The 13,321-nt window shown below is 39.2% G+C and overlaps 1 protein-coding gene across 2 annotated transcripts in view; it reads left to right on the top strand.

Moving 5' to 3' along the window:
- ntrk1 (neurotrophic tyrosine kinase, receptor, type 1) overlaps positions 1-12,615 on the top strand; it is a 75,441-nt gene extending 62,826 nt beyond the window's left edge. For both annotated transcript variants that reach the window (XM_087174217.1, XM_087174216.1), the window contains 4 exons: positions 2,150-2,322; positions 5,150-5,390; positions 7,274-7,432; positions 11,064-12,615. In XM_087174217.1, coding sequence (XP_087030343.1) covers positions 2,150-2,322; positions 5,150-5,390; positions 7,274-7,432; positions 11,064-11,249 — 759 coding nt within the window. In that variant the 3' untranslated portion in view covers positions 11,250-12,615. The remainder of the gene's footprint in view (positions 1-2,149; positions 2,323-5,149; positions 5,391-7,273; positions 7,433-11,063) is intronic.
- The last annotated feature ends 706 nt before the right edge of the window (positions 12,616-13,321 follow it).

Raw genomic sequence — 13,321 nt, 5'->3', positions numbered from 1 at the left:
TTTGAAATTTTTATGACTTACCATACATAACGTTCATATGCCTTACTGTACTATGACGTTTATATGCCTACTGCACTATGACGTTTTATGCCTTACTATAGTATCATGTTTTTTGATGTTTTTATGCTGTAATATTCGAGTACGTTTTTTGACGTTTTTATGCTTTAGTATACTATGACGTTTTATGCCTTACTATATACTATGACGTTTTTTGATGTTTTTATGCCACAATACACGATTATATCTTTTGACATTTTTATGCCTCAGATTAGATTAGATTAGATTCAACTTTATTGTCATTGCACAGAGTACACGTACTAAGACAACGAAATGCAGTTAGTATCTAACCAGAAGTGCAAAAGAGCAGTCACCATACTAAGACGTTTTTTTTTACATTTTTATGCGTTGCTATACTATGGTTTTTTCTGCTATACTATATTATGACGTTTTTTAATGTTTTTATGCCGCAACACACGATTTTGTTTTTGACATTCTTATGCCTTGCTATACTATGATTTTTTCTGGCTTATTATACTGACGTTATTTGATGTATTTATCTTTCAAAATACGAATATGTTTTGTGCCTTCGTATACTATGGACAAATCTATGCCTTACTATACTGCGATGTCTATTTTTTACATTCTTATGCCTTATTATACTGTCACATTTTTGAAAATTTTATGCCTCACTATATTATGATGTTTTTGGGCCTTTTCATGCCTTACTATAGTATGACGTTTTATGCCTTCATATACTATGACATTTTTAGTCCTTATTATACTGTCACGCTGCCATAATATACTATGATGTTTTTAACATTTTTATGACTTCCAATATATTGACGTTTTTTACATTTTTATGCCTTTCTATACTATGACCTTTTTGGGTGTTTTTATGCTGTATTATACTATGACTTTTTTTTTTTATGCCTTACTACACTATATATTATTTAGAAATGTATTTGCGAACAAACATGTAGAGTAAAGGCTAGAACTCTAACACAAATAGACAAGACGAACTGGCACACAGTGAAGGGAACACTGAGACTAACTGGGGCAAGGGAGACAATGACACACAGGTCCAACACATTCGGGCAGGGTCAAGTTAAGTAATGACACAGCAGGGAAGCACAGGAGGGCAGGAAGTGCAGGGACCTGGAATGAGAAAAGAGGTGAGTATCCAAATAAAACAGGAAACACAATTTGAGACATGAGGGAAGACGACAGAAGGGACTTAACCGACAAGATGTGACATTATGACGTTTTTGACCTATTATACTATGAAGCTTTTATACTTTAATTTCCTATGATTTTTATGCTTACTAATACTGTGCCGTTATTCCATAGAGCACACAGCAGAAGTTGTCAGTATTTTTAACAAGCAATAGGTACCTTAACACTTGGAAATGGTGGGGTCTGCAGTCCCTCTCCAAAATTGATGCTCTAAACAAAAATATAATACATGTCCACAGCAGTAAATACATACCTTTATGCAATTTTGGCAAAGATATACATGAGTATAATGGATAAATGGGGCAAAAACTGGAAGAATTAAATGCTTAGGTGAATGACGTCCCAAGTCACCAGAGGTTTGATACAAATTGGATCGTCTGAAATAAAATCTTGGGTTATGTAGATTATATGCTGAACATTTCATGCTTTAGTCATAAAATGAACAATTGTTTTGCCTACCTGCCCCACTATATGACAAAAATATTCATCAGATATGCGGGTTTATATAAAAATATATATGTTCTTATATATGTGTCTTGTCTCACATCATCTTTTAGTCAATTCTTCATATTTAATTCTCAAATTCATTCTCATAATACCAAACAGATTGAACATCTTCTCTTCCAAAGCATGGCCAGTTATTCCCACAGATAATGCAATGTACAGATCTGAAATACCAAAGCACACATTATCAAAAAATTTTAAATGAATTTGTCATCACATCTAATTCATGATGTCTAATTAGTTCTTGTGTTGAACTTGAAGTTTATTTTGTGTTTCTTATTGTACTGTATTTTATTTGTATTATGCAAAATCTTATAGCCATCAGTTTTATGTCTGTCATATGGGTTAAAAAAAAGAAAAAAAAGAATAAGCAGCATGTTAATTTAAATGTGTGATCCTTGTGTGGTCACAGACTCTGAAGGACGCCAATGAGTCGACCCGGCAGGACTTCCAGAGGGAGGCGGAGCTGCTGACGGTGCTCCAACACCAGCACATTGTGCGATTCTACGGCGTCTGTACAGATGGAGAGCCACTGGCCATGGTGTTCGAATACATGCGGCACGGAGACCTCAACCGCTTTCTTCGGTATGTTGCAGACCTGCTCATGATCTCTGTGCTTAAAGGTTAAACCCACTTAGCTGACCTCAGTGGACGGTGTGGTTCCAGTGGTTGCTCAGCATTAACCCTGGATTCTGTGGGTTTAAGCAGAAATGCACAAAGCATGAGGACGACCGTAGGACAGTTTGTACTTGACTGCACAGTTACTGTTATTCTTTATATTTTTGATGTTGCTGCTTTTCCTCCATCTCTGCACTCTAAGGTCTCTTAGGTCCTATTAACATTAGCATAACGTTTAAATGATCTGGGGACTTCAAAGTAGTCAGAGTTTGAAATCCCCTGGAAATGTGCCTTTGTTTACAAATCAAAAATCAAAAATAAATTGTCCACTATGTTTTGTTAAAGTGATTCAAACTCTTGCCTGTCTTCATTCACAATTTTATCTTCCCTTTTCTTCCACTTACAATTCATATCATCCTAATGTTACAGAAAAAGGAGGCTGCAGTGAATTGTACAGAGGAATATTTTGTTAAAAAATCTTGTTGCTTCTCAGGCAGGTTTCATTATTTGGGTGCAAATGGGATTCAGAACATTTCAGGGGGCAAATATATAATTTACAAGGTATCCTCCCATCATAATTACAAACAGAGTCAATTTCAAATGTGGCAGGATTTTATTTGAATACTGATGGACACAGTAAATAACCAGATTCAGCATTTAAGCAGAAATAGACAAGTTTCCTTGAACCGAATTCTGAACTAATGTGATATCTCAAGAAGGGGTTGTGTAGCAAATTAGTTCATAACCACACTTGAATTGTATGACACTGTGATGAAAGAGTCTTTTAAAACATGTTCTTTCAATCATTTATACTGCAATTTAAAAAGTTTAGGAACCTCCGGAGAGGCTGAGACAATGTTGTCCTATTAGAGCTCACTTGGCACCTGGGAAACCATCTGACAAAACTGTTAGAGCAGACACAGTTGATGCTGTCTGCCAGGTGTCCTCCACAGGAGACAGATTGGGAATGAAAACACACACACACACACACACACACACACACACACACACACACACAGGCATGCACACAGACTTTGCCTGAGATATATGTTCACGAATGGATGGAAATCGCATTTCCAGCAGACAGAATGGGTGAAATGTCTGAGGGCCCCCACAATGCAGCTGCTTTTCCACCCTGCCACCTGCCTCTTAAACTAATAGTGATTGTATAGACAACTTCCTTTGTAAGGAGGGGACAAAGTGGAGAGGAGAGATATTAGGATGGATGGAGACACATCATCTGGGATTTGCTCATTTAGGCTGTAGTTAGATGTGAGAGTGGGTGTTTATGATCCACAGGAACAACTGAGAGTCAATGTGCTCTGCATCTCTGAATTGCATTATTGCAAATCAATTGTAGGCGTATTACAAGCCTTGTGTTTTCTATTAACCATCACTGTCAAATGGCTTTATTATGGCACGGTCATGCTGCCCATGTCTGTAATGCTCTCAAGAGCTCATGCATGTCAGAAATGTTCAATCTGCAGATTGCATGCCGAGTTCATTGTCCTGCAGGTCAACCAAGGTTGATACCATAGTTACCAACATACTAAGAAAGCAACCCCACTGTTGATTAATCCCAACAGCCAATAGAAACAGAGAAGAATAGCAGAGGCCAGCCCGTGCTTTTCTTTACATATGGAAATACACAAAGTCCCCTGTACACTTCACAGAGGACAGGAGTTCAGCTCCTGTATATGATTATAATCCCACTGAACTCCAAAAAATCTCTTCTACAAAAAAGGAAAATATTCTGTCATCTAACGGTGACAATAACTAAAAATGACTTGAAACTGGCATCAAACTCAGACGGCAAACGCATCTGACCTCAAAACTACTTTCAAGTACGCAATGAAACTCCAGAAATGGCATATAGTGTATAAAATACAAACTAACTCCTCATCAGAAAAGGCTCACTGGATTGAAAGATTTTCTAGAAACAAGCATAGTTTTTTGCAGTGACGACTTTGATTGTGTAACCAGCTCAATTAAAGGAGATATTTGCATTGTATTGAGTTCTTTCTGTGCTCAAGCTAAAACATAGACTGAATCACTTACTTAGGACAATCCAGACCTGTTATCTTGAAACAAGCTAAGATAATGAAAGATGAGGAATTTCTTAACTTGCCTTGCAACATGTTCTTTTTAAACATCAGCAACTTCACAGAACTTGAGCTGATGCACAGCTCTGACAGCTGCAGTCGTCATCCTGGTGGCAGCTGAGTGACAGAAATAAAACTGTTAATGTAAATGGATACACTGTGCTTATGTACAATTTTTAGGTAATTTTATTATAGTTTTTTGATTCACCTTTAAAGATTAAACCAGTGCCCCCCAACCCTTTCGGCTTGTGACCTCTCGTGTAGTTGGGGCCATTTGTCATGTACTATAATAAAAGCACCTGAACCAGCCACAACAGTAAAATGCTGCTCATCCACTGTTGCATCAGAATTTGAAATCTAATAATGTAATATATAATAACATACTGTATCAGTCACTGGAGCTATATTTCAGCAAAAGTACATTTTGCTGATAATACTTTTACTTAAAAAGGATTTTGAATACTGTACTCTTAACTGTGATGGAGTATTTTTACATCGTTGTGTTAGTACTTTTACTTAAAGGTCTAAATACTTCTTCTACCACTGCCTGGGTCCAATCTTTCTAATCTAACATGTCCCATAACAACTGTCAAAAAATAAATAAAATAAAAAACATTTCGTATTATATCACAATAATATGGATCAAGCAGCTTTGATCTGGAAACACTCACTCATGTCTCCTGTGTCTGCAGAGCTCACGGCCCCGATGCTCGTATCCTGGAGGAATCGAAGATGCCGCCGCTGGGTCAGCTAACTCTGCCGCAGATGCTGCACATCGCCGCCCAGATCGCCTCGGGCATGGTCTACCTGGCATCGTTGCACTTTGTCCACCGCGACCTGGCAACCCGCAACTGTCTGGTGGGAGAGGGGCTGGTGGTGAAAATCGGAGACTTTGGCATGTCACGAGACATCTACAGCACAGACTACTACCGGGTAAGTGGCTGGAAAAGACACAAAGACAAGATCGTGTTTATGATTTTCTTTGGTTCTGAGATGTCCTGATTTCTCTGGAGAATTCACAGACCTCATTCTGAACAGCTTTTACTGGAACGTCTTTCTACGGAAATTAATCTCATTATCTTGGTGAAATTAACTTTTAAGACCCTTCTTGTTTGCCCAAAAATCCAATCATGGGAAAAGTTAATCAGCTGGAATCACAGGTATTCTGGAAAGTTATGTAAAGTTTGCAGAATCTAAATTCTCAACATCTTTCAGCCTCTTTGTCAACACACTGTAATTACTGTGTGAAGCTCTCACTGTGAGGTTACACAACGTTACATAACATTATCTCTGTTGGTTTCAAAGGTCTTCATTAGACCCTGAGTACAAGACAGAGGTGGAAAACCATCTTACTGTGGCAGCTGCACTGAGGAAACATCACTGTATTATGGAGCTTAAAAAAATTAGACGATTAATCTATTTGCTGATTGACAGAAAAATAATCTGCAGCTACTTTGATAACTGATCAATTGAAAAACTCTCAGGTTAAAATATCATACAGATATACATTTTGAATTCCAAGCTTTTTGAGGGCCCTGCCTCTGTCGGGGTCCGAGGTACTTAGTTCTACTAATCCCCTCACTACTACACCCCAGGCTCACCTCTGCTTATCAGATTTATCACCAGCACTTAACATTGTTTTACCATTAAACTCTTATGGATGCTTAAACATCTCCATTCTCATCATAGGATCAAGACTTCCACCAGGGGGGCGATGGTTCCTTAATTTTGTCATTTAATATTAATAAAAGTTAAAACATCCAGTCTCTGTAGTTTAATCAAACTATCAGTAAGGAGATAACGTTTAATGTTTGAGTCTTAGACTGCAGATACAGTCCACTGCTTTTTATCTTAAACAAAAATCAAACCTTTGTTCTTGGCACTTTGAGTGTTGAGAGTCAAATGCCTTGAATGTTTAGAGTTACCCAACAAGTAAAGTTAATTCTCATTCTGACTGTGAGGCTGTCAGCTGGTTTGTAAAGGTAGTTTTCACTGTTTCAAATGGTAAATATTGAATTATGTGAACATCAGCATGGCTTCTCCTTGTCCTGAGACCTGTTGTACGTCATTGTTTCCTGAAGTGAGTTTGTCGTACATTTTGATCTGTTGGTGTATGTAACTAGTAACTAACCTGGGAGAAACTGTGGAGCTGTGTGTTGTATTTACAGTTTATTCCATCTGGTGAAACTTTTCAACCAAACTGATTAACAGTGCTTTGCTTGCCGGCATTCTTCAGTTTGAAAGGCCTTGGTGATTTGAGCCTGATTCTGATTGGCAGAGGTCATCGCATGCACCAGCACGATTTAGCTCTCCAGCAGTTTGTACTAATAAAGATTAATTCATCTCTTCATACGTCACTGAGAGTTTTTCATGCACTCCAGTCATTAAGACCGAGTAGCTGTTGTTGTCAGCTTTAAGAACTCAGAAATTAAAAAAATTACAAATCAAAGAGACTATCAAAGCTGATTTTGGTGGCACTGAGTTAATTTTCTTTTTCACATTGAATTGAACTGCAATGAACTGAAGCTCTTTTGGATGTTAAACCTAATTTTTGTCCAGAAAATCTGCCTCACATTGATTTCAAGTTGCTCTTCATGTTTGTTAGTTCAAGGATGAAGAGGAACAAGAATCTGTTTGAGACTTGCTTAAAAAAATGTCTGTGTTACCAAAGGATGGCTGTCTGCTTGATTCTATCAAACGATGATCAAAACACGTTCACCATTTGCCCGTTTAGCGTGAAAAATAATGAGAAAATGCTGCATATGAATTTCTACTGGATGTAGAGTTAGTATACATAGCCTTGATTTCCTCCTCAGGTGGGTGGACGTACCATGCTGCCGATCCGCTGGATGCCCCCGGAGAGCATCATGTACAGGAAGTTCACCACGGAGAGCGACATCTGGAGCTTCGGCGTGGTCCTCTGGGAGATCTTCACCTACGGCAAACAGCCCTGGTACCAGCTGTCCAACAGTGAGGTGGGTTGGGACAGAAAGTTACTCAACAACTAAAGTGTTATTGTTCTGCGGCACATGTTTCTGTCTTATGACTTTTTTTTTGTTGTCTTTCTTTTTTCATTCTACCAAGTGTTGCTTATTTTCATCAGTCTTATTGTTGCTAGTCCAAGGAAACGCCCAGACAAACAGGTCAATTCACTCAAACTATAATCCACATTTTCTCACTTACCTTTTGTTGTATGTAGTCATCCAGAGAATTTAGTTCGATTTGCTTTTGTTTTTCTGTGTCATCCAAAGACAGTGAGTGGAATTTCATCTGCGCTGCTCAAAACACTGAAAAATTGCTACCCTGGATGATTCACATAACCCACCAGTTTTAATTGGAACTGTTTTTTCTTTTCTTCTTGAAACCTATTACTGATTGTTTAATGAAAAATATGTTTAGAACATAAGACACTTTGAATATCATAGAACAAAGACCTTCCTCATAATTGCAGAACCTGCCTGAGAATCATTGTGTTTTTAAGTTTTCTTCAGCATCAGAGTAATCCTGTTTCCTGTACATGCGTGGCTACATTAGAAATCATCGTACGTTTAATTGCGCCATCCTGACATGTAAACATATCGGCTAAAAACCTTAGTCATCAGAACTTTAGTCATCATTTCTCTTGACAGAGGTGCAGACTGTGTGTTGTTGTGGACAGAGTCCAGCGTTTTGCTCTCAGGTTTGAACTTGACACTATGTGCTCAGATTTCCTGTCAGACATTAAAATTTATTTTGGCATGAGGTTAATTGAATTTGATCTGAAAACCTCAACAAATGAAACTTAAACTATCTGAGTGGCTAAGTGGATGGATGTTTTTTGTGTGTGATATGGATGGAAATTCCCTTTAAAGTGGAGAGATTGTTTCTTTCTGGTTTTAGTTCATTAGTGATTTACCTTCGTGATTCTCACTGATAAGAGATTGTTTTATAGCTTGTGCTGCTGCTCAAACTAGTGCTAACACATTTGTAAATGGCAGCCTGAGATGTTTTGGTGTTCAGGTACTAATATGAGTTACTTGTACTTTACTTGAGGTTTTCTTTTCAAGCCACCTCATACCTCCGCTCTACTTTCAGGGGCCAATATTGTACTTTTTACTTATATGCTCTTCACACTGTGTATTTAACACATAAAACATATGAAGAGGATATAAAATATGGTGCATTGTTACAGATTAAACTACTAAACAGTAAATACAGGTGGAGTTGAAATGATTGGTTCAGTTATCAATAAGTTTTAGTAAAAGTATTTTAAGTTGAGTAAAGGACCTGAAGACTTTCTCCACAGCTGGCTTTCACATTTTCCTTGTAGTTGTAGATGCTTCAGAGCATATAATGCTGAAGTTTTACACAGCTCTTAAAATAATCAATAAGTTCATAGTAATTAAGGGCAGTCCAGTCTAGCCCTCTCAGCTCAAGCACCAAGAAGTGGGACTCCATTGTAACCACAGCGGTGCTATTACAGCACGAAACCCTCTCTCCTTTCAAGAGAAGGGTAGATCACTTTTCCCTTGCACTCAATTCTAATCTCATTGGTTTTCATTTTTGCCCAAGGCCAATGAGCTGTAACCTTGTTAACCTAATCTGTCTCAGCCAATGAGGGACAGGTGAAATTATCATGTTGCCTAAACATGCAGTGGCGTAGATAAATCATCCAAAAATACTGACTTGGCACACTGTGGCGACGGCGGCGGCCATTTTGGGCAACATTATGAATTTTTCTGTGGAGCTGTGAGGCTGAGTGACGGCTCAGCGCTGACAGGCCTCTTCTGTTCATTGGATCGGGCCAAGGTTAACAATGGGGAACAGATTGAGTCAGTAACCCCTCCAATGGAGAGCGCAGGGAAATCCTCTCTCACATCCTCGACAGTGATTTATTCACCGAGCAGCAGGAGCGTGTGAACTCAATCAGTCATTGCAGCCATTAGTGTCTGAGCTGGAGGTTATTCATGTTTTGGTTGCGCTCATTTGCCCCCGAGCTCTCGGCTAATGGACACATATCTGCAGATGCTAAAGTCGTGTCTGCTTTTAAAAAAAAAAAAAAGGTTTGTCCTTGGTGCAGGAGAGAGACTTTGGTGATTCAAAAAATCTGTGTGAATGAATATACATTTGTGATTGTCATGGTGTGTAATTCTGTAACTGTGTGTGTTTCAAGGGACTGCAGATAGAAATGAGTGTGAAATTATCGTACATGGTCCCATACAAAGAAAACAAACTAGAATGGCAATCAGTAAAGCACATACCTCCACCAAGGCCAAACAACCTACACATGTCCGTCAGATCGGGACTATTATCTGGATCTGCACCAAATTGTACAAACTCATAGATCTCAATGCCATTAAATATTTCTGATTCTATACATCAAAGTCCACAAATAATTTCCTATAGAACCTGATGAACTGAAAAAAAAAGCCCTATCTTACAACGTTGGATCTGGATCTGTGGCACCAAAATTAGAGGGGTTGTCCCTTGGCCCTTGGCCCCCGCCCCATCGAGTTTAGTGCAAAGCAGTTCAGTACTTTTCTCCTCCTGCCGACAAATACACAGACACAAGACAAAGCGTAACCTCCTTGCTGGAGGTATTAAGATTTCAGCTGCCCTCTCAAAATGAAGTGGGGGCATTAGATTCCATTGATGGGGCTCACAGCTTTGAAAAATTTGCATCAAAAAATCACCAGCATCTCTTTCCAGAAACAATGTCCCTGTTACTCCAGATAATGTGAAAGGACACATCATTAAGTTTATTTTTATTTTTATAGAGACGTTTTCTTTGGTCAAAAGTTGTTCCAAAGTCTGTGGATTATCCAGAGTAACAAGGTCATTGCCTCAGATTTATTTTTTTTTATTAAATGTAATATTTCAGTGTTGTGAGCAACACAAAGGAAATTCTGTTCACCTTCATTGGCAGTAATGTCAGAGGCAGACATCTCGAAACCTTGACAAATTAAACCAGAACTATTTACGTGGTTTCACACAGCAACACAAAGGAAATTCTGTTCACCTTCATTGGCAGTAATGTCAGAGGCAGACATCTCGAAACCTTGACAAATTAAACCAGAACTATTTACGTGGTTTCACACTAGAGCTGTGGCAGACAGAGAAATGTGAAGACAGTTTTTGAAGTTTAGAAACAATGTCTCTGTTACATACAGTGCTAATCTGTGCACACAAAAAAAAAAGCTGTTTATTTTTCCAACCATAAAATTCTTTAAAAAACAAACTGTTTAGAGGGACGGCGATGTCGGTCGGTCTAGGGGGAAAAAAGAGAAAAAAGTATTAAATCTTAATAAAAACGTTTTGATGTCTTTGTAGCTGACATCACACATATTGTGTCATTTCCTGTTAGTACAAACTGGTAAAGTATGTTGATATTTTTCTGTACTAACTGCTAAAACAGTGCACCATGACAATTAGTGTGTAGTACTGATTTGGGGTCAAAGCTTTAGTCTTGTTTTAAATATCAAATATCGAACTGACCAGCTTTTCTTGATACAGCTGAAGGTGCTGCAGGTGAGACAATGTGATATTTTGAAAGTGAAAGGTGAATGTAATCATCAGATCTTATTTTGATACACAATAAAGCTTTATTTGAAATTCCTACCCCAACAGGCCATCGAATGCATCACGCAGGGACGGGAACTGGAGCGGCCACGCACCTGCCCCAAGGAGGTGTACCTGCTGATGCAGGGCTGCTGGCAGAGAGAGCCCCAGCAGAGGATGGTCATCAAGGACATCCACAGCCGCCTGCTGGCCCTGGTCAAGAACCCACCGGTTTACCTGGATATCCTGGGATAAAGGGGCAGAGAGGCAACCGGGGAGCGGAAACCAGAGGCTGGGGAGGCAGGAGGTTTGATTGGAGACTGAAAAGTTCTTTTAATTCCATTAGGTTCCTCTTTGTTTAAGAGTCTGCTTTTTCTTTTATCCATTAAAACATCAGTAGGAAGTAGCAATTCCACAGTTCTCCCAGTTGCAGCTTTTCCAGCCTTGATGCTTGACGAACAGTACAAACAGTTTGGCAGCGACTGTTCTGCTTCAGTTTTGCCCCCCCCCCTTCGACCCCGACCCCAACCCCACCCCGACGTCTGTTTAATTCCCCAGTTGTTCTCTGGAAACCTGTCAAATGTTTACCTAAGTGCTTAATGTTTATCTGAGGTGGGAGCCTGATGGAGGGACATGCATGGGTAAGTGTTGAAGTAACAGTATATGGGCTTTACGTTGCTGGGGTGTGATTTGAGATGATAGCTCGTCAGGGAGTTTTGTCCCTGCAGAGGTTTAGGAGCCGAGCTGCGGTACATTTTATGCTACTTTAACTCTTCTCCTGACTCTTGTGTTGAAATGTGATTAGAAAAAGGAAACGTATGATTACAATGAGTCATGAGTCAAAAGTGAAAGCCAATTTACAGATTTCGGGACAGAAGACAGTCCTTTGTATAGTACAGTCAATGATTTTGGAGACGTTTTGATACGGGAGGTTGTTTAAAGGCTTTCAGTAAATGTATATAAGCTACGTTGTACAATCAAAACCTCGAAAGCTTGTTTGTTTCTCACGTGTGAAATCAAGTGTATCATATGAATATTTTTCAAAAGCAAGAACAAAATGTCATCTATTAGCAGTGAAAGTGTTTCCTGATATATTAACTACTGTGTTTACATTTAATGCTGTCAGTTTTACTGTCAAATATAATATGAAAAAAAATGTACTCCCAAAAAAAAGGAGAAAAGTTTGACCCGTGGCCCTGCTCGTGAGACGGACTCAGGGGCTTTTTGTACAAATGTTAAACACGCTACTGTAACAACCTTCAACAATGAAAGCACTGCAGTGAAACTCAGTACGGGGGACGAAATGCTGGAGAGGTGACAGACTGAGATGGTTTCAGAGGTAACAGATGGATTAAAGTGAGTGAAACTCCAGGAGCAGAGGGACAGATGGCTCTGAAACAGAGACTGGAGGTGAGGCCACCACCATGAAAAAACCAAACCCACATGGGGCGTTTAGAGGGAGAAAAGACCACTGTGATGCCTTTAAGTGTAAATACCGAATGTACATACTCTGTATCAATGTCTAAAAAATATATATATCTTCATGTATTGTTACTCCAGCACTTTGTATATTCTGCCCTTAAAAAAATAAACAAACTTGATAAAAAATAAAAATAAAAAATGTCTGCAGCGTGCGAGGATCACCCCCACCATCAGTCAATCCATCATTATCGTACGCTTCAGAAGGAACAATGATTTGGGATACCGTCTGTACTTAAAGTTAGACATCTTAACAAGGCTATTCAAGAGCTTTCTATTATTTTGACGAACTAATCAGCAACCTGCGTCGTCTCTACGGGATGCTCAGCAGACAGTTATTGAAAAGGAATAATCAAGTTTCATATTGCCTTACCGCCGGCCTTCCAACAAACAAACACCCTCCAAAACCAAACCCCTCTCTCTCTCTCCTCTCTCTCTCTCTACCACCACCCTCCCTCCATCACTCTGTATGCAGAGCGTCTCCAGGGAGTGGTAATGGATTGTGAGTAATGCTATCATCCCTTTCTCCGTCTTTCTTTCACTCTACCACCTCTGCTGTACTGGGGGTGGGGGGGTGGAAACACTTGGAGGACTCATGTCTGGCTTATTGTTTCTTCTTCTAGCACTCGGAGCCTACAGCCCGGTTGGATATGCAATATGACTATAAATAAGAGCTGGAAATGAGGCCACTTTTAAAGTGGTACTCCTATTGGAGCTTCACAGTGGGAAACTTTACTTTTTAATCTTCCACTTGGTCATATAATGCAAAGGATATTGATTTCTTATGGTAATTATTCCTTCCGATTCATTTTGGTCTGTGTTTACTGCTAATAATAAATCACTGTGAA

The sequence above is a fragment of the Seriola lalandi genome, unplaced genomic scaffold (genome assembly GCF_002814215.2).
Source record: "Seriola lalandi dorsalis isolate HSWRI2012SDOR001 ecotype SW California unplaced genomic scaffold, Sedor1 jcf7180002054330, whole genome shotgun sequence".
In the NCBI taxonomy this organism is placed as follows: Eukaryota; Metazoa; Chordata; class Actinopteri; order Carangiformes; family Carangidae; genus Seriola; species Seriola lalandi.
The sequence above is the reverse complement of the archived record's forward strand: the minus strand, read 5'-3'. Positions and strand labels throughout refer to the sequence as shown.